The sequence below is a fragment of the Phaethon aethereus genome, assembly GCF_964289735.1.
Source record: "Phaethon aethereus genome assembly, chromosome: 2".
NCBI lineage: Eukaryota > Metazoa > Chordata > Aves > Phaethontiformes > Phaethontidae > Phaethon > Phaethon aethereus.
Window position 1 is genome coordinate 117,292,377 of NC_138582.1, and position 22,451 is coordinate 117,314,827.

A 22,451-nucleotide genomic window follows, 5' to 3' on the forward strand; every position below is an offset into this window, starting at 1 on the left:
GGTAGCTCGCAGGGGCTCGGCAAGGCGCCGAGAGCCGCTGCGGGGAAGCGGCGCGGCCTCTCGTCGCCGAAGGAAGGCCGGGGGGTGCCCCTCAGCGCCGGCCCGAGCGGGTCCCCACCGACCGCCAGACCCGGCAAGTCGGCAACGACGGCGCCGCGCGCCGGGCGCCGCCCGCCCCCGTAGCACGCGCCCCACCGCCTCGGCTCCGGCGCGGGCTCCCCGCGAGACGTCACGTGCGCGTGGCCTGCTGGCGGTACCACGCGAGAGGGAAAGTGGGGGAGGAAGCGGGATGCAGGGGCGCCTCAGGGGGTGCCCTCGAGGGAGAGACGTTGCTGTGAGGGCTTTGAAAAGGAAACGCACCACCTGAGAAGTTAGGTTTTACCTCAGGAAACCCAAGAATTGCCTTTCTTCACTCCCTTTCCTTCCCTGGCGCCCCCCCCCCCGCGCAGGAAGAAATGAGAGCGCCCAACGGTCCGTCACGCCGCTTCCCAAACTACATTTCCCGGTGTCGGTGTGAAGCGCGGCCGTCCCTTCTGGTCAGGGCGGGGCGGGGCGCGGCGGGGCGGGGCGCGGCGCGGCTGGTACTTAAAGCACAAGTGAGCGAGACCCTGGAGATGGCGGCGGCGGTGGGGCGCGGGCTATAGTGTTGTTGGGCTGTGTCTCACTAGTCGCCTCGCCTCGCCTCGCCTCGCCTCGCCTCAGGTCCGCGCCTGAGCGAGAAGCTCTCGTAGGGAAGGACAGCGCCGCGTCCGGGAGGGGCCGTCTCCCGCTCAGGTAGGACCCGACGGTCTGCTGTCTCACTTCTCCCGCTCCGGGGTGTGTGCGGATGCGGGGCTCGGCTGGAGGTGCTGTGGATAGTGCGGCTGTGAGGGGCTCTGCGAAGGAGAAGGTGTGTGGGGAGGGCTGTGCTGTCGCCAGCCTGCACTCGGCTCCACCAGGTTGTCTAGCTGGCATAACGACGGTAACCGCCTCAGGTAAAAAAAAAAAAATGTTTTTATTTGGTGGACGCGGTTTCCTTCAAAGAGGAAAGGCGCAGGCTTGCAGGCTGCGTTTGCTCCGAAGGAAAACAAGGGGTGTGCCCCTCATTTTTCCTTCTTCCTGGAAGGAACCGCCGGAGCTGGCGCTGCCTGGCTGCCCCGCACCTCCTCCGCGGGTTGTAGGGTCGCGTGTGTTCAGGTTTGTCCCACTCGTGGCATAGCATTGGCATGGAGCTGTGAACTAGGGTAATGTTACTGTCAAGCCGCCTGCAAAAGGATTAGTCTCCTCTCTCTACCCGCCCCCCCCCTTCTTAAAATAACAGACGGTAAGGAGCAGAAAAGCTGATTTGTGCCCTATCTGACAGAGTTCCTTAGGCCTGTCACTAGGCCATCTTCAAGGTGATTACTCGATGGAGGTTTTGATGTTGTCTGTTTGTCTTCATTTACTTTTCTAAAAATAAGTTCTCTTGCAGAAGACTTGCATCAGAATCTCCTTGATAACAGAGAATACCTCAGTTCTGTGACTTTGAAAACTTATATTACTTAATGCCTGTTACAGAAGGCTTTTAACAGTTTAAAAAAAGCTGGGTGTTTTTGCTTTTTCTTCATATAAATAGCAGTGTCTATCACAACTGACTTGTAAACTAATGACAAAAAGTTTCCTAAGGCTGTTTTCTGAACGACATAACCAGAAACCCAAGACACCTGAAATTAGTATTTATTCTGCTCACACTAGAGCAATGTGAAGCTGAGGGATGGAATAAACTCAATGAAAGTTGTTGCTAACAAAGCAGGTTGTTTGTATATGCTTTAACAAAGGTTTGTTCCCTTTTCAGTGAAGAAGAATGTCATTGTTTAAAGCTAGAGACTGGTGGTCCACCATACTTGGAGAAAAGGAAGAATTTGACCAAGGCTGTCTGTGCGTTGCTGATGTTGATAATAGTGGCAGTGGACAAGGTAAATGCAGAATTACATGGTTGTTGCCTTCTAAACTACACAGTTGCAGGCTTGCTTTGACCAATACATACTGAAAGTTTGTAAGCCAGGTGGTTGGCTAGTTAGTTTAAAGTCTGCTATCTTTAATGTGGCCTTGTAGGCTTAAGAAGACAAATTCAATGCTGTTTGTATATTTGTAGATTTCTAATCATCTTAATTCTTGCTTGTGTTCACTAGTGATTTCTCTCATGTCTTATTCCCTCAATGGTAGATAACTTTAAGGTAGAACATTTTCAGTTAATCATGGGAGCAAACATGCATTGTAAGTTGTTGAAAAAACTTAAGGAAAAAAGGAAGGTGAGAGCTAATAAGCTAAGAATTTAGAAAAACAACCTTTTCTGCCTGGAAAATAAGGGGCCATTGAAATAAGTGACTGAGTAAACCTTGCTTTTCTATGTAGTCATTAATGAGGAAATCAAGTGTGGAACTGAAGTGATGTGTCTGAGGACGTTTATAGCAGTTCATGATCTTTGCTGTTAGGGAGAGTTCTTGTGTTTGTTTTTTTTAATTAATAAATATTTGGGAACTTTGATACACTCATGCTAATCTTGGAGCTCTGTTTTTGCTCAGTAGAGGTACTTGAGTTTGATTTCACCATTGCCATTATCTTTTAAATTTATTTTTATTTTAGATTATCCCTTTTGTTCAAATCCTAGGGACTGGAACAAAGTTAAGCTGTTACTGGTTTGTTGTACAACATTTTTCAGTAGCAATTCATAGAATCCTTTAGGTTGGAAAGAACCTTTAAGATCATCAAGTCCAACTGTTAACCTAATGTTGCCAAGTCCACCACTAAACCACATCCCAAAGCACCACATCTAGAGGTCTTTCAAATACCTCCAGGGATGGTGACTCTACCACTTCCCTGGGCAGCCTGTTCCAGTGCTTGACAACCCTTTTGGTGAAGAAACTTTTCCTAATATTAAATCTAAACCTTCCCTGGTACAACTTGAGACTGTTTCCTATTCTTCTGTTGCTTGTTACTTGGCAGATGGGGCTGATGCCCACCTTGCTATAGCCTCCTTTCAAGTAGTTGTAGAGATTGATAAGGCCTCAGCCTCCTTTTCTCCAGAGTAAACAACCTCAGTTCCCTCAGCTGCTGCTCATTAAGTCTTGTGCTCTAGACCCATCACCAGTTTCATTGCTTTTCTTTGGATGTGCTCCAGCAAATACTGAACACTGTATTTGAGGTATGGCCTCACCAGTGCTGAGTGTAGAGGGACAGCACTTCCCTAGTCCTGCTGGCCATACTGTTTCTGATGCAAGCTAGGATGCTGTTGGCTGCCTTAGCCACCTGGGCACACTGCTGGCTCATATTCAGCTGGTTGTTGACCAGCACTCCCAGGTCCTTTTCTGCTGGGCAGATTTCCAGCCACTCTTTCCCAAACCTGTAGGATTGCATGGGGTTGTTGTGACCCAAGTGCAGGTCCTGGTACTTGGCCTTGTTGAACCTCATACAGTTGGTCTTGGACCATTGATCCAGCCTGTTTAGATCGCTCTGTAGAGCCTTCCTGCTCTCAAGCACATCAACATTCCCACCCAACTAGTTGTTGTCTGCAAACTTATTGAGGGTGCTCTTGATCCCCTTGTCCAGATCATTGACAAAGATATTAAACAGAACTGGCCCCAGTACTGAGCCCTGGGGAACACCACTTGTGACTGGCTGCCAACTGGATTTAACTCTGTTCATCACAACTCTTTGGGCTCATTATTCAGCTGGTTTTTTACCCAGCAAAGAGTATACTTGTCCAAATCATGAGCAGTGAGTTTCTCTGGGAGAATGTTGCGGGCAATGGTGTCAAAGACTTTACTGAAGTCCAGGTAGACAATATCCACAGCCTTTCCCTCATCCACTATGTGGGTCACCTTGTCATAGGAGGGGATCAGGTTGGTCAAGCAGGAACTGCCTTTCATGAACCCATGCTGGCTGGGCCTGATCACCTGGTTGTCCTGTATGTGCCATGTGACGATACTCAAGATCTGTTCTATAACCTTCCCTGGTACTGAGGTCAGACTGAAAGGTACACCTTTGAAACAGGTGTACCCCATCTGTTGCCAGCAGGCCTGGTGTTGTGCAGATGGACCCATGATCAAAAAACCCCCAATTCTGCTGGAATTCTGAATAGTCTTTTCCTAGTGGAAAAAAATGTAATTGATATGAAAGCAGGACTTAAAGTGTTGTCAGAGTAGTAGTCTGCTGTTTTACAACATTATATTTTCTCTTTGTTTTTAGACTAGACTGTTTTTCTTCCAGAGTTCAGGACCAAAAGTGAATCGGCTAGTTGCAATTGTCTAACCACAGGTCAAAATGTCCTCACTTAAATATTTTTAAGAAATTAATAGCTAAAATGGATTTAGTTTACTGCTGATGGAATGCTTGTTACTGAGCTGAGAAGATGAGAGTAGGGAAGGCTGTCTATATTCTCTGCATGAGGGACTTGGAGGTGCAAGTTTTTTTGTGGCTGAAGAATAGAGGAAGTAAGCAGCTGTTCTGAGCTTTTGATGTAGGGTCCTGTGGAACTATGCCAAGCCTTTAGAGCCTGGTGAACTTGGATTAGGAGTACTTGTATGTTCTCCTGACTTGTGGACAGGTTTCATTGGTTTTGAATTTGATCTGTATTGATATGACAACTTATATCTAGAGGAAATAAGTACCGGCAACCAACTTGAATTGTTGGTTGTTATCATGGGAGGCACCTCTTTGTCATTTTTTAATTTTTTGTTATTCACTAACAACCAAATGAACTACTTGCTTAAAATACTGATTCCAAAATAACTTTAACTATTGCATTCTTCTTTGAGATAATGGATCTGTCTCAAGAGCAGGTGATCTCAAGGCCTAGCTTTGTTCTTCTGATGTAGTAATTATCTGGCTTTAGTTTGCATTTGGATAGATGTCATTGGTTCCAGTTTTAAATTTTCACACTTCTACTGGTGTGATATGTGTATGCACAAATCCAAGATGTAGAGGCTGAATGTTTGAAGTACTCTTCAAAAACAGAATGGGACTTTTTAAGTGTGAACATCAGTCTACAGTGATGGAATAGTAACAATGGTCAGTGCCACCACCATGATAATTGCCATATTGAACCCTTTGCTGACAGGTTTTCATGGATTTGCAAAAAAAGCTAGTTGCTAACCTTAACCTAGAAGACAGAATGTAATCAACATTAATTGAATCATGTAAATATTCTATCTTTGTAGGGTATTCTTTGAAGCACTTCTGCAGCAAATTGAATTCCATACATGCTATTGTATTCTGTAGTCTCCTTTGGTTGTTTTTTTTTTTGTAGATAAAATTATTGTGGGCAGTTATATGGGATATCTCCGAATCTTTAATCCACATCCTGTGAAACCTGGAGATGGAGTACAACCTGAAGACTTGCTCTTGGAAGTGCAGTTAAGAGAACCAATATTGCAGGTGGAAGTGGGAAAATTTGTTTCGTAAGTCAACAACAGGCTATGTTGCTGTTTATTTAAGGCTTAGACGTGATTTTTCTTTCCTTATTTTGGGGGGTGAGTTTTCAATTTCCAGATGGATAATATTAAACATATCTCATAATACTGTAGTATGCGTTTGATCTGCTTCTTGAATCATCTTGATATGAGAGAATTTTTATTTTGTGTATGTGTGGAGGCTAATCCACATAATATTGGCCAGTTATTTTGGGTTTGGTAGTGGATTGAAGGTGTTTAATTCCAATGAATTTAGTGGGAGTAAGTGGCCAGGTAGAGCAGAGATATTATGACTCTAATAAAAGGCCTTATATTTAATTGGCTGTAAGAGAATTTCATTTTAAAAATGAGAGGGGAAAAAACCAAATGGATGTGATGATCATCTCTTCAAGCAAGTATTATTCATCAACTGTATATGTTTTAAACTTATTTTTGTACCAGCTGCCGGGAACATAGTTTAATTAAACTATAAGGCAGAATTCATAAACTTATTCTATATTCACATTCTTCTTTCCCCAAACCCATGTAGTGTTTCCTGCAGAGAAAGTTCTTGTGCTGTAACTATAGAAAATGTTCTGGATCATTTCACAGGATAAGGCATTAGAATTCCTGCACAGGGTCACTCCATGAGTACTTGAATAAAAGACGACAGTTTCCAACTGATGTAGGCCTTTCAGCTTGTGGCCTTTGATCTTGGAGCGCAAATCTTTCCCATGGTTAATATAGGTTTTTCTCTAATTTTTAAAATAAATTTTATGATGCAGTAGTAGAAATTTCAAAATTAAAATGAGTTCTTTAAGAACTCATTTCTAAAGTAAAATTTTCCAAAGTAGATTCTCTTGTAGCCATTTAAATATATGTTTGGATATCCTCATATCCATTTGGTTTTTGGAAGACTTAACAGCACCTTGTTTGAAATGAATTTCAAGCTAAACTGAGAAAATAATTGACTTGCTCTTCATACTTGAATCTGAAAATATGTTCTTAAAGGATTCATTTTAATTCTGAAATTAACTTCAAATACTGTAGCATGAATTTAGGAAGATTACTACCTCTGAGTTTTTATGCTAGCATCTAACACCCAAACCTTTGGTTTTAGCCCACACCTGAAAATAATTTTAACATCTTACTTGAATTTTATCCTGTATGTGTTTTACTTGTAATTTATCTGAAAACAGTGCTTTTTTAACCTTCTTTACAGTGGTACTGAAGGCCTTCATCTGGCTGTGTTGCATTGCCGAAAACTCTGTGTATATGCTGTTTCAGGTTAGTTTACAGATGCAAGATTTCCAGTGATTTTAAGTCTATTCTGAAGTTTGGATTAGGTTAATGCTAAACTTGGTATTTACAGTGTTTGGTCATCATCCCTGAAGAGCTGCAGTCATGTTCTCTCACTCAAATTCATATATGAAGAGGAAACATTAGTAATTAGGTCTAGATAATTCCCAGTGGTTAACAGAGATTGGCTGATCTGCTCGCTGCTTGAGATGCTGTGATTTGTGTGATGGTCTGTGGTTGGTACATCTCATGAACAACTGGTTCTCATTACAGTTTTAGGAGTGGGTGCTACTATTCAGCATGCTAATGAACAAATGATTGTTTAATGACAAGTTACTTAGCTCTTTAAAAATGGAACAATTAGAATTATTTCTGGACTCAAAAATCCAGATAGTTTTTTTTTTCAGAAAGCCAGAATGTTTGTAATATAGCCCATGAGAAGTCCGGAGGTCAGTACTGGTAACAAGTGAGGTTGGGTTTTTTTATCCTTTCTTCTACTCCTTTGGAAACTCTAAATGCTCTGTTCTCTATGTAAAGAGGCAAGTCAGGAAATACCTAAGTCTGTGCTTTGAATTCTCTCTAATATGTGCTTAAAGTAAAGCACAGATTTAAGAGATCTATTGATTGTACCCCCATCTTCAAAATTCAATAGACAACTATACATTGCTCATTTTCTCTGTGCAAGGACAGCTGTGGCTCCTTTCATTATAAGAATATGGTTTTCTTGTAGGAGCAGCTTGCTTCCTATTCACAGCCTTGTAGGCAGAGAGGTTGCAAACACATGCTCTCTTTCCAGATTCTGTTTACCTTCTGGTTATCTTATCTGAAGACACCTGTAAAATTGGTCTTTGTTGAGGGGTGATACTTTGAGATGTACTGCAGTTTTCATACTTTGTTCTCTGTAATAGTGCTTATGCTTTAGGATTGTAGCTTACCAGTACAATTTTTGTTAAAACAATGTATTTAAAATTTGCATTAGCAGCATACAACAGTAAGTCAGTCTAGATTTGTTTTCTAGTTGTAATTTGCCGTTTGGTCTACATGGATTAAGCATTTAAGTAATAATAAAAGTGAAGTTCTACAACCCTTTAATGGACTTCTCATAGTAATTTGTAAGCATTCATGCTGTAATGGTAATTTGTCATCTGAACAAGTACTTTTGAACGAGCTCCTCTGAGAAATAACAGTCACTATTTCTTTATGCTTCCATGGAAAATTACACTTTCATGAAGTGGGGTCTTTACTTACTTTATACATGTTGCCATATCTGTTATTCATAATAAAATAACTATGCTGCTTCTCCTTGACAAATGAAAGCATCCTTCAGGGCTGAACTGAAGTATGGCCTGGATATTGTATTACAGTCAGTATATGCGGACTGACTATTTTCTAGCTTGTTTTTCCTCTGGTGTTACTACTTAGCCAGTTACTCATCCAGCAAGAGCTTTTTTTCCTCATATCTATTCCAATCCTTTCCCTAATGTGGGCCTGCTTTAGGGGTAATTGCTTAAAAACTTACTTGGATTTTAGTTGGAGGAATTGCCTAAAAGGTTAGCATAAGCTAGAAATCTTCCAGAGCATGTTGTTTAAGATGCTATTGGAATAATCTTTGCATACTTAAAGCTATGGTAGGCTTAGATATCATTCACTCAAAACACTTTTTTCCCTGTTCATGTGACTCTCTTCTCAAAGGTCGGGTTTTTTTGCTTGCTAATATTAGTCCTTAAGTGTTACTCTACATGATGTAGTAATCTTTCTTCATGGGATGCAGGAAAGACTTTTGATTATCAAAAGGGGAGCTTTAACTTCTGTTTCTTTAGAAAGACTTTTGGAATTTTTGCTAGTTCCCTGAAGGAGTCTGGAAACCAAAGTTCATGCAGACCTCTTCAGAGAATGCGATATATATCATAAATTTTTTTGTTACCATATGTTTGTCTTGTATCTTAGCATTGTTCATCACTGCATTGAATTTCAGGGTAAAGGCAAGTGATAAATGTGCCCTAAGCATAGGGTTGTCTAATTATAGCTAATGACTAGCTACAGTTTAACTAGCTGAGGCTGTCTGGGTTTAGTATATTCACTGAATAACTAGATAATCATAAGAATTTCCCTTTGAGCAGGCTTTTTTCTGATCTTAGAGGTGTGCCTAACATGAAGAAAAATACATTTAAGTAATAAAATCTCAGCCTCTTATGAAGTCTTCATACCTTTTGCTAGGTCTTTATTTAGTGTAATGAGACCTTATTTCTGATTCTGGCCTTTAGGAATTTTGTAGCTTGTTGTTTTTTTGAAGAAAGCAGTGGTGTGAGCCTTCATATCTCAAAGTCACTAGCAGTAAGTTGTAGTTTTTCAGGTTGTTTAAACTGGTACTCCTTCATTTCTTCCACATTGCATGGATCAAATATATAAATATATACCCTTTGTTTTTTGTAGGAACTCTGGGAAATGTGGAACATGGGAACCAGTATCAGATTAAACTGATGTATGAGCACAATCTTCAGAGAACTGCTTGTAATATGACTTATGGTCCATTTGGTGGTGTAAAAGGTAAGCTCCGTGTTGCATATTCTTTTTAACTGTTCACAGTTAAAGATTAACTTAAATTTTGAAGGGCAGCATGATGCTGCTGTGTAGAGGAAGCCATATTTCTATAAATGATGGTACCTCTTATCTGATGCATATAGAAAATAAGTGAACTTAAAATGAGGCAAAGAATATTAAATGCAGAATAGTTGTTTCCTCACATCTTGAACTGGATATGAATTTACAAGGACAATATTGATTTTAAAAAATATTAAAAAAACCCTGGCTCCTCCCTTGTAAAAGACTTTAACATCTAAAATAATTATTTTCTTCTATGGTTTAATTCTGTTTTGCTTTTCTGCAACTTGCTTGTCCTGGACAAAGAAAAAAGGTTACCTTAATCTTCTGAACCTAAAATATCAAGTGTCTTTAAAGATATGTAATTCAGACTTTTAAAAAAGTATTTAAACTTTGACTGGAAAAACATAACAGTAAGAAACAGCATTTATGGTATGTTGTAGTTTTGAATGAGTTTAATAGATGTCAGTCTTTTTTTGAACTTGTGACACTTAGGAATGTTTTTGTGTTCTAGTCTGGAAGCATTTAGGTTTGCTCTATGTGACAGCTCTTTCTCTTCAGAAGTAAAGTTTGCCCAACAATATTGGGGGGTAGTAGTAATATATACAAGTAGTGTTCCTAAACGTGGCAGAGTGATACCACTTTACCATGGCAGAAAGTCTTCTGAGCCAATATGGCAAATATATGCAGACAGTCACTCCGTTCTGTGTCTGTAATAATTATACAATGCCTTACCCTAAACTCAAGCTTGTCCCTGGGCTTAAGTTCAGCTGACCAAAATTCATACTGACTGAAGAGATTTTTCACCTTATTTTGCACAACCACTTTGGGGAAAAATGGTCAACTTGTGGGTGAGAAGGTATCTATGCTATGAGTGTCTAGAGGAGTTGAGTGTACAGGGCACGAGCATATTCCCGTTAACAACAGAAAGACAATACAGAGTTTCCTAAATCTGAGGAGAGGGAATAGTGTGCTTCCTGACATACTATAGTATGCAGTATACAAGAATTGCAGTAACAGATGTATTAAGGGGATTGTAAGCTAAGAGTTGTGAGTGTCTGGAATGGTTCAGAAAAAATAAATACCCATGTACCATCATGCAGTTCTGCAGAATAAACTCTGGATTTTTGACATGCATGTTTGTTTACCATGGAGATCTGAGTATAGGTCTGACCATCAGCTCAATCTTGATGCCAGACGTGTCTCTCATATACCTTATCATGAGCTGTGGCAGATGCAAGTGATGTAATAAAGAAAATGTCTTTGCAAGCTAGAGAGACAGAAGGTAATGTTTATCTCTCAACTTAGCCAGCCAGCCAAACACTTTTCAATGTGTAGGATGGTCAAAATGACAAAGCAGCAAGAACAGCAGAGGGAACTCCCAAGTTCTGCAAACTTTTGTTGTTTTCTGGTAGCTTTTCTGTCCCAGCATGTCAAGCTGCTTTCCTTTTTCCTTTCTTCTTCCCCTTGTTCCAGTTCTCATTAGTGTGTTTATTGTTGTGGAAAAAGAATGACCTCAAGTCTTGTTTTGAGGTGGCAAAAATGTTAATAAACAAGGAATGCAGAGACTTGTTATGTAATAAATATTATTAATATCATAAGATGAAGAAGCTTTGTGTTTAAGACCTAAATCTAGGAAAATGATAGTGAATGTTCAGGTACCTGATGGCAGGCTACTAAGATGTATATTGAAGCATCAGAGAAATAGGCAAAATGGACACTGGAGAAATTTCTTTTGGGGAAATGAAAGAATGTTTTTTGTAGATTTCCTGGACTGAATGTCCTTTTTGTGTGGCTTTCCTGGACTGTCTGATCAGTTTTCTTGTCAGGGATGTGCTTTTATTCTTGCCCCTAGCCTTTTGCAGTGAGTCTGTTTCAGGTTTTTAAAGTATCATCTTTAATACCCTGTTCTCACATTGGGTCTTATGAATGACAGTGGTGTGGTTTTATTTCCCATCTTGCAAGACCAGCCAGAGTGAACCAGAAAGGAGGTTTATCAAGTGTTGTTAATTTTAGTAAACAGAAACCTGTTTTGGTCTGGCCTGCCATACTGTCTGTGTATATCTTTGGCAGATGTTCTGGGCTGCAATTGAGAGCCAACTGGTTTGTAAATAAATAAATTTTTTTAAATTTTTTAACTATCTGCCATCCACAGGCTTCTCTGGAATTCTTGTCAGGCATCTGCTAACAGTCGTTCTTGCCTTCAGCAGAGGTTAATTCATGATGGTGGCAGTGCTGTAAGTGTGCAGCAGTGAGCTTGCTTTGCTAACAGTCTGACCTCTACACCACACTCTAGAAGTGGACTAACAGAAGACAGGGAGGGTTTTTGTATTTATTGCCTTCTGTTACTGCTGTGACAAATATGTGTCTTATTGCTATGCTAGAGCATCCTTGAAACAATGTGAAGGTGAAAGGCACTTCAGAGGTCATGTTTACAGAGCTACTGAAGCAGACACAGGAGAATGGCAGCTGAGCAGAAGGGGGAAAGCATGCAGTGGGAGTGTCAGGAAGGGTGAATGTCAGTCCCCCTGAAACAATCTTTCATCTGAGGAAGCAAAGAATGCTGCAAGAGTTGACACAGAGCACTTGATCTATGAAGTTGCTCAGTCTTGCTCAGATTTCTCTTGCTGAAGATAATGCTTTTCTCTTTTTATGCAGCTCTTAATCCTGTAACTTCAGTGGTAAAGAAACTCATTCTACCCAGCCATACCAGTTAACAGTGGCAAAAGAAAAATGGGATTGAGTCTGTGTACTCTAGTTTGTACTGGTGTCCTCTAACACATTCTTAAGGGTTTTCTGTCCTTTCTTGGGACGAACAGTTATTTGGGTTCTAGTTAATGCTCTGTTTCTTTTTTGTTGGACTGCTTCCAAACAGTTGCCTGTCAATTTAACAAATACTCTTGGAAATTATCAGTTCACTACTGCTTGCTCTTACCTCAGATAAAATACTTGCCTTTTGGTATTCAGATTTCTCCTGTAATCATTCATAACATGATTTCTGCCCATGTGTAGATGCAGTCTATAATGTCTAGTGGGCCACTACAGCTGTGGATTTAACGGAGATGCCAAGTGCTCTGTTAGTCTTTTGGTGCTGTAAGGTTGCATAGTCAATTTTGAAAAGTGGGATGCAAAACCAGTACATAGTTTCAATTTCCCATCTTACATCTCCTTTGCCCTCAGTGAGCAATGGCCTCTGCTCATTTATTTGGAAAAAGTTTCAATTTCCTTTGAAAAAGGAAGTTGAACAGTGAAGAAGGTGGCTCATTATTGGCGCACCCCCCCCCAGCTTTAGAAAGAGCTCGAGCATGCTCTCTTGTCCTTAAGAATTGTCGACAGTGTGGGATGGGGTAGGTAGGGTTGCAAGAGATGCAAAAACAGGCTGGTACAGAAGTCTGAGGCTGGGTGAGTGCAACTAAAATTGGGGAACACTTTCATAAGTAGGCAGCAAGGTATGCATAAAGGTACGGAAGGAAACTTTGTTTTAATCCAGCAGTTCTTCAACTTTCTGAGTTGCTGAAAGTCCTGCAAGTTCCCTTTTGATCCTTCCAGGGGCTGAAGAGGCAGAGACTTGTTCAGACCAAACTTTCAGTTTTCATAATATTCAAGTTTGGTTTAGATTGTATTGGAGTAGAATCTGGTTCTCTAATTTACAAAGCAGCTTAGTGTCTTTAGGATGCCTGTCTTTAAGGAGAAGCTGCCTGAGCTTTTTTTCCTTGAGTATTGGTTGACCTAGAGTCCTGTCAGAGGTTTTCAGAAATTAAGCAGAGTAGCTGTTAGAAGCAAGTGCTCTACAAACTGTTTTGTTTTGGTTTGCTTATGAAGCTTCACTAAGCTTCCTTTAGCCATTTAAGTGTGTGCTTACATAAAACCTCTCCCTGTACCTACTCTGTGCAGCATCATCAGGGAGGAGGATTTCTCACAACTTCTATTACTCTGGTAGCTGGGCAAGAATGACTGTAGTTGTTTGACATGTTTGAAATATAGAAACAAACACCACTAGATGTGTATCACATTCTCAGTCAGCTTCTTCCAATGTAAGTCTCTGCTCTTCTGACCCTGCTAGTTTGTGGCAATCTTAGACCCTTGTTATGTTATAATTTGGTCTGTTAAACTGCACATCTGTTTAGCTGAAATGTGATGGAGATGTAAAACATATCAAGTACAACTTTCATTTCTGAACTGGTGATTTTTTTATCTCTTGTATTAAGAAAAAAGGTATTATAGATTTCTCTCAGGAAAGAATTGTGAAGTAAACCTATTTTGTAGCCTAGCTACTAGCAGCTTCATTCTTGCTGGTTTCTTCATATTAATGATTTGATGCTAAGAGTGAACTTGCACATGTGGAAGAATTGACATAGCTGTTCTCGTAACAGGAACAGATGAAGAAAATCAGCAAACCCATTTGTTTAGTCTTGCCATGGAAGGTTGAAATCTAAATTAAACTATTAAAGCTATGGAATAAAAAAGCCAAAGACTGAGAAGTTGTCCAGTGACTTGTATAGATTAACAGTGTGTGCATTTGTCTTTAAAATAGGAGTGTGTGAATTGTGGTTGTCACCACTAGATGGTCCTCTCATTACAGTTATTGTTTAGTAGGCTGCATCTCTAAAGGTGCATTTCTACTTGAGCTGATTTTACAGGTGTATTTACTGCAAGACTTAATGAAGTACAGAAAACACAGAAGCACTTTCTGAAAACCTGCATAACTAAAAGTGTTTTATTGATTAAACCAAAATGTATTCTGTTGGTTGCAGAACTCCAGCAAAACGGTGAAATGAACTTGACTCTTACTTTCAGCAAAACTGTGAAGAGGATGGGGATGTGGGAAATAACAAGGAAATCCCTTATATGTTAGAATCCTAAACAAAACTAGTGAAAATGTTGAAAAAAAGTAAAAACCTACAAAGATGAAAATATAAATCAAGCACAGTGTAGGCAGAGTTAGTTGTGACTTTGCAACTTTAAAAATCTGTGGCAATGGGGATTTTTGCAGTGCAATATTTTGCATTTCTTTGTTGCTTTAACTTTACATTTGTTCCTTGCTGTCTTGGAATGCTGGTGCTAAAACGAAAAAAATGAAACTATTAAGAAGTGACAGAAGAAGATGAGCTAATCATTTTATACTTAAAAAAATCTGTATTGTTAGCCCAGACTTTCAAAAATTTGATTTAATTTTGAAGTCATTGCCTTTTATGTAGAATGCATGTATCGGCTTTTCATATTTCTGAACTCTTCCTCATGATCTTAGAGCTGTAAGTTGAGTTTGTAATGCTCTGATTCTAGCATATGGGTCTCTAGAAAGGATGATTCATGGTAAAACCACGAGTTTGTAGTGCTGAACACTGGTTTTCAACCGAGTGAACTCTTAGCCTAGCCACAAAATGTCACAGCCCTTAAGTAATAAACAGATTGTACAGTCTTCATGTTTTACATCAGATACCAAATTTAACTTGAGGCAACTCTACTGTAAGTTCTTTTGATTTAATTTTAAGAGAATGAAGGTGAAAAAGCATACAGTTTTATGATTTGTATTGCACCCTTACTTATGGTAAGGACTCAACTCTACAAAAGTTTTACTTTAAACCTATTTCATCATGTAATTTTTATAAGGTCAGGTTATACTACTATGGTATCATGCAGTTATGCCACCAGAGATTGCTGTCTTAACAATTCAACTTTCATTATATGAAGTGATGTTTGTGGATAGCTTACAATATCTTTGGAAGTATTTTCTGTTTTCACATCTGTAGTATGTCATTCTGGGTCTTTATAAAAATACCAAGTTATTGGGTAAGGTGATGTTAAAGAGCCTGATCAGTTTGTAACAGCAAGAGTATAGTTTGCATAACTCTCGTTTATATTTTTCTTTGGGAGAGAAACGATAAAGTTGTTGAATATCTTAGGCTTGTTTAGAATTTTTGGTCATCCAAATGCAAAGCGCTGTTCTTATTACCCTATCGAAGATCCAAGCTGAGTTTCTCCAATGTGAGTGAGGATGTACTTATGCTTCTGTGGTTGTGATGTAGTGCAGAGACAGCTGTGCTAGTTTTAAAACAGTGTGTATACTAGATGCAGCATGAGATGTGCTGGTTTAGAACTGTAGCTTGTATCCTGGACAGCATCTCTCAAATGCTTTCTGTGAAGTATCAAGACTTTGAGGACAAGTAAATAAAAGGGTTTACCAGCCCATTACAAATTTTAAACTATAAGTGATGGAACTTCATTTGGCTGATTGAAAGTCACTGCTTATCGACAGCTTCTGATAAATGAGTTGCATGTTTTGACATTTTAAAAAAAATGGAATGGAGTGAAGCAAGTGAATTGGATGTAGTGTTTTAGTTACACTGCTGCATAAAGAAGAAAAGGAATTATCTTCAGTTCTTAGGGCATAAATCTGATATTAATCTAGAAATAGTCAAGTCTTATTAATAAATATTCTACATATTGTTTAATCTTAAAGTTAAAACAATGTTTATCAAAAAAAAAGATTTTTTTATTAGTTATGTAGTGATTAGTTTTTGAGCTAGTGTTGTTAAATTTTGTGAGTGACATAATTTGATCATAGTTTTGTTCCATTCTTAAATTTTTTATTTACAGTTCCACCAAAATCATGTAGGTCTAGTTCTTTTAATCAAAATAATGCTGAATTGGATCTGTTCTAGCTGTGCAAATAAATTCATATTGTTTCATAATTAATTTTTATAGCCTTTTTCTAATGTGATGTTTAGATAATTAGTGGTGAAGTTATCTTAATTTTGTACCTACAACATATAAACTCTGTCCTGTGCCTTGACTTTTTGTTCACATTAAGGACATCTAGACATGGTGTGTTGTGCTGTCTGTGGAGAAATCTCAGAGACACTAACTTGGAAAATCACACTTACTCCCACATTACCAGTTTCTGTTGAATGGATTACAACTCAGCTAGACTATAGTTGTTAGCCTAAGTTCTTCTACATCTTGAAAGAGTCAGCATGCTACTTGTGCCTGACAGCTCTTACGAAGAGAGATTTACTGATGTGGAGCCTGCTTATAAGAAATTATGGTATTATGCTCTTACATAGTAAAAAAAAAGTGCCCTTACTACTGCTTTGAAAAAGTGTACAGATCAGGCCACAATTTCATTCTTTGCCTCGTTTGCCTTGAGTCAGATGTGACTTATGTTTGAGGAAAGTATATGCAATACATTTCTGCTGAAATGTTATAAAGAATGGAGAAGTGCTTTAAAGTAAAAACAAACCCACTACTACTTGAAGCTTAGGTAGCTTTACAGATAATCACATAAATTTCCTCTGGTCAGTTGTATATGAGACTGAGCTACTGTCCTGCCCACATCCATATATGAACAAACAATAGTGTGTAAGGAGTGAATACAAAAATTCTGTACTTCAAGGAGTAGTATATGAAGTGCAGGTTTCCTGAGTTATTGTCTGAAGTGCTTAGGAGGTGTGTGAATGATCACATGCTGTACTAGGAGGATGACATGATCTATTTCCCACGTGAGGGTTGAGTTCTGTGATTGTTCTCCAGGGTGTAAGTGGTACATTAAGGTGGGTGTATGAACATTCTCAACACTTCCAGTTTTCTTTTTCAATTTATGCTATCAAGATTTTTGCCTTGTACTTAAGAACTAAAGAAACAGCATATTGATAGCTTACCAGTGGGGGACACAAGCTATTTAGTTGTTCTTGCATAGAATACTGATTTTATTTAGCAACTGAGAGAAAGCATAGTTTAATAACCTTGCTTTCTTAGATGCTGTTATTTTTGAATGTTGTTCAGTTATAATGGCTTTTAATTTTTGCTGCCAGAGCAAAATATACTTGCATTTTTTAATAGTTAAATAATGAGTGAATTCATCCTGTTTTTATATAACCTCTTCAAATGAGTTGGTAAGTGATTTAGAATTGGTTCCTCCTAATAATGCACAGGTTTTGGAATTTATTATTTAATCTGAAACCTTCATGCCTTAAGTTGGCTTCCAGAATAGTTCAGATACATTTGAAGTTTTTCAATGGACACTGTACCAATAAAAGGAAATAATAAAACAATAACAAAGGGAAGGAAAAAAGAAAATACTGCTTTGACATGAAAAAGTTACAAGCAAAAAAGTGTGAAAATACCTTAACCCTATCTTTTTCTCAGCAAATGGCCTTGAATTCATTTTACTTTTATTATAGCACCGGCCTAGAGGCAAAGTATGTTTGAGTGTTACAACAAAGAGGGTGCTATACTGAGGAATTTTTTTAATAATGAAATACAACATATGTGTAAACCATGCAACCTTGTAACAGGAAACTTTGTAAGAAGTGTAGACTGTGCTTAACTTTTCCACAATTCTGGAAGAATGAATTTTATTAGGTGTTAGTCAGAAAAAAAATTATCAGCTGAGTTTTATGCTGTAAGGTTAAATGATTCTTATGACTATGTTTAAATACAGCAGGAGTATAAATTTGGACTTTGATTTATTGGCTAGTTCTTTTAAGAAGCAGAATGTTTAACTGTTACCTTCCTGTTAAATTGCTTCTGGATAAGGACAGATTATTTGAAAGGCTTTGTTTTCATGAGTTTTTTCATGGAATAGATCTTCTGACTGCTTCTAAATGGTTTCTCATGTAACTTTGGAAACCTGTTAGTGTTTCCTTAAAATAACAGAGTTAGAACTTCTTTTCTGAATTGAACATGTGAATGGAAAATTAATCAAGGAAAAAGCTCTCTGAATCTCTTGCCATCCGTTTCCTTTTACCTTCCTCAATTTCTCTTAACAGTGAGTAAGATCGTAGCCTAACTGAAGTAAAAACTCACATTGCCTTCAGTATGCCATAACTTTGCTTCAATTATAAATTGCTAGGTATATCACTTACTCTGCATTTTGTTTAAACAAAGCACTATAGTGAAAATGAAGTAAAACCAATTATAGAAATTCATAACTTTTAGAGCAGTTGTATATGTAAGTGAAAGACTTGGTTTTAAAATTTTTGATAGATTTTATATGATACTTTTTCTAATTTCTTTTGTTGAAGTATGGTACCCAAATGTGTGCAGTCATTGTGCACTGGTAGTATAAAATGTTTTGCATCTTGCATGTGGGGTTATAGCTTCTGCAGTTCTCCTGCCAAAAATCAGTGAGTGCCAAGCAGAACAATAATTATCTCATATGTTTTTAATAGCACATGTATATAATAATGACCCAGTCTTGCCTTTGTCTTTTTGGTGACATATTGTTGACTCATATTTAATTCATGATCTTACTCTAATCCCCAGATTCTTCTTCTTAATGCTGTTGCCTGCCATTCTCTGGTTTCCTGTGAGACAATTGTCTGAGATCATATCAGATGTTTTACTTAAGTTTAGAGATGCTGTCTCTAAAGTTTAGAAATGCAGTATATATTATTACTGTGTCTAATAAATAGTTTGGTATGATGAATTTTCTGTCACTTCAAACCGATGTACGGCTTTATTATTTACATATGTACTTTCTTATTAAATGTTCCAGCATTTCATGCGGATGCATTTCTCTATCAAATTTGTTTGCTGCCCCATATTCTTTCATGCAAAAGAATGCAGTTTTAGTTTCGAACTATTTAGTCTCTTTTGTCTTCTCAAAGAGTCTTTCAGAAATGTGTGTATGTAGCTTTTTTATTTTTCTAGTGATAATCTGTGACTAGTCGATGACAAAACGGTCTCTAACCTATAGAAACTTACTTGGAAGGTCACCAAACTGTTCTTAATTGCTTTTCTTAGAGGGATAAAATGTATCTTGTACAGGCTATGATGCTTTCTACTAGTTGTACTTTGGGTTATTAGTTTTGGTGCAAATCACTCCCATTAGAAATCACTCTGTTATTCAAGAGATATTTTCTTGGAGATCTTAGGTAGTTTGGAGTAGGTCTGAGTTTATCCTCCAAGCACAGGAGAAAAAAAAGCAAAGCAGAGACAATAAATGCAGTTTGCCTGTATGAAAAGTGAGAGGGAATAAACTAGCAAGAAGAGATAAAAATCAGTGAAAATGACACGGTAATCTTACCGCAGATTCATGAGGAGAATTCTAACTTTGTGGTATCCAGTTGGTGCTGATCGTGGTCACAACTTGTCCTAGCCCTTGCTGATAGGTTTGTCATTGTGAAACTTGTACAACTGTGCATGTACAGATGAATAAGATTTTTAAAAGTGTCACCAAATAACTAAAAATTCAAGAAACTGGAAAAAAAAAATTTGGGTACACTCAATTTTATATACTTGCTTTGTGTAGGACTGCCATGTTTTCCCCTGGGTGATAATGCATGCTTTGGTCAGTGAGACTTGAACTTACATTAATTGTAGTTCTGGCCAAGCAGCAGAGCCTCTGGAAGTTTAAGGGCTGGTGCTGTGTACAATGCTGTCAGTTCAAGTGGCAAAGTTTTAGGGGAAACTGGAAAATTCTGAAGGGTTTTAAAGCAGTCCAGTGCAAAAACCAGTTTAGCAGACCAAAAAGAAATTGGATTCAGAATTAATTTTTTTAAAACAAAATTAATCTAACTTCACCATGCATTACTGTGGTTGTCTGCTCTGTCGCCCCTTGTATAAGGTCACATCAGATGAGAGTGTTCGTAATGTAAAGAAATAATGCTGCAGCCTTGCTAAATTCTTGCCTTTTTTTAACATGACTGAGTCTGATTATAAGCACAGTTTAATAAACATGAACACCCTCATACCCTGCCCCCCTCCCCCAATATTTGGTCACTACAGTGAATAAAAAGGACAAAGAAGGATTACAGCAGAAATAAAATGTAGACAACTGCATCTTTAGTATGATGATTGGTTTGAATGAAAATGTGTGTCATCTTGCTTAACTGCAAAAGTATGAAAATAATACTTTGCCACTAACCTTTCAAAGCAATAATATCATTTGAGTATTTGCAGTGTGCTTCCAACAGTCTTGCTAAATCTATGGTGTCTTTTCTGAGATTGAAAAAAATCACCATCCCTATTGGTTTTCTTTTTGTCATAGAGAACATCGCTCACTGACTCGTTTGACCACGAAGTAAGAGTTTGTCTTTTCTGTATGTTGGTTACTAGCCTAGGGCATATATAGACAGATGATCTGAATGTGAAAAGTGGCTGTATTTTATTGGTGTTTTTGAGGATAATCAGTTAAGCTGTTTATTTCTAAATTTAATGGGATATTTGAAACTTGTTGAAAAGGTATAGGTGTTTCACCTAAGATTCTGTAAACTCCCAATTTTGTGTTGTAAGCTTCAGACTGTTAGACTTTGTTATAAGCTATTTTTAACAAGTTATTTGAATATGACTTTAGTTACTCTGGAGAGCATTCTTCAGCAAATATTTTCAACAATTCTCTAGCTCAAGAAACTAGTAAAGAATCAAAGTGCTTTGGGGAAGTGCTTAGGAATCATGAAGCTTCTTACTCTGAGACTAGAAATGGACAAGTAGGAGGAAAAGATGTGGAATTTCACTGGGTTTTAACAGTGGGATTTTGTTCTGTTTGATTATAAGTTTGCAAGTCTGTCTTAAATGGAATTTTAAAGATGGTAATTTATTCTATGAACTTGGCTTAAGTTCCTACTAATAACTTTTGAAAATACCTAAAATGTTGCAAAACAGGGCCTATATTCAACTGAGCTCAATGAAAGGTCTGCTATTGATTTGTGATTCATTAAAAACATCCATGTGCTATGGATTAACTATTCATTCAAAGGCTATTGATTTGAAAGGGCAGCTGCTGACAGTACTTTTATTTCATTTTTGTTTGTGGGAGATTTGCTAGTTCAACAAGATGTTCTATAATATTTATATAATATCTGATAAGTGTAAAGCTTCAGATGAGGGTAGTTTGACATTGGAAAGGTTCACAGGCAAGAATTTCTCCTACCTTCTTTAGAAAAATTGTATGTCAGTATTGTAATGCCTCTATGAATGCAGGGTCTTCAAAGAAGATTTCTGCAGTTGGCAGGGCTTGAAAAGTAGTTACTCAAGTTAAGGCAAGAAACAGAATTGAAAAGAGTTCTACCATTTCTTCATGAATCATCATTATTCAGGCTACATCTATGCATACAGCCTTTCTCCCATGCACAACTAGTGTTCTTTTTCCAGACCCACTCTGTTTATACTGTCTATAACTAATCTGCTGTATTGAAAAAAGAACAACTTTGTGTGATACTGCTTTCACAGCTGCCTGAACATTTTTCCTAAGACTATTTCTTGCACTAGATAGAAACATCCACTTTTGAGTGTAGGAAAAATTATTTGCTTAATACAAAGGTTGTAATTTTAGTATTACAATCTGTTCGGGGAGGAGACTTTACCTCCCACAGTGCCAAAGACTAGGTTTCTTTCAGTAGGAACTTCTGTGTGCTGGGTGTTGCAGATGTGATACTTCTGGATCGCTCTACTGCCTGTCAGTCTTTAGTGCTCCTTTGAACCATAGTAGTGTTTTTCCTAATGGTCCTTCTGCCACCTCAGGTCAATATGAGACTTAAAGGGATCATTCCCCAAGTTGCATAATTTAACTATGTCATCTTTTGTGGTAAGTCAGATCAAGAATAATGGAGTATATCACAGGTCTCTAAAGGATTGATTGTGCAAGTGAGGGCTGACTGGCCTTTGGAGATAATTTAATAGATGGAAAAGAAATCTTGAACTAAAATCCTTCCTATGCTTTATGGCAGCCAGGAATCTGCAAGAGGGTAGGTAGAGAGAAGATGATATTGTCCTGGTTTCAGCCAGGATAGAGCTGGTTTTCTTCACAGAAGCTAGTGTGAGACTATGTTTTGGGTTTGGGATGAGAAACTGTTGATAATGTGCTGGTGTTTTGAGTTGTTGCTAAGTAGTCAAGGACAGTCCAGCTTCTTGTGCTGGCCTGCTAGCAAGGAGGCTGGGGGTGCACAGGAAGCTGGGAGGGGACATGGCCAGGACAGCTGACCCAGGCTGGCCAAAGAGATATTCCCTACCATACGACATCATGTCCAGTACATAAACTGGAGTTAGCCGGGGGGTGGAAATTGCAGCTCGGGGACGGGCTATTGATCACCGTGAGTTGGTGGTGAGCAACTGCTGTAGCAGGCATCACTTGTTCTTGTACATTCCTTTGTCAGTGTTGTTGTTGTTATCATTGTTTCCTTCTCTCTTTCTGTCCTATTAAAC

The 22,451-nt window shown here is 38.5% G+C and overlaps 1 protein-coding gene across 1 annotated transcript in view; it reads left to right on the forward strand.

The window, feature by feature from the left end:
• Nucleotides 1-1,822: 1,822 nt before the first annotated feature.
• The window catches only part of BBS9 (Bardet-Biedl syndrome 9), a gene marked incomplete at both ends in the record, with an annotated part of 309,474 nt that continues 288,845 nt past the window's right edge, over nt 1,823-22,451 (forward strand). Inside the window, 4 exons of the mRNA XM_081996969.1 lie at nt 1,823-1,934; nt 5,267-5,417; nt 6,631-6,695; nt 9,141-9,254. Coding sequence (XP_081853095.1) covers nt 1,823-1,934; nt 5,267-5,417; nt 6,631-6,695; nt 9,141-9,254 — 442 coding nt within the window. The remainder of the gene's footprint in view (nt 1,935-5,266; nt 5,418-6,630; nt 6,696-9,140; nt 9,255-22,451) is intronic.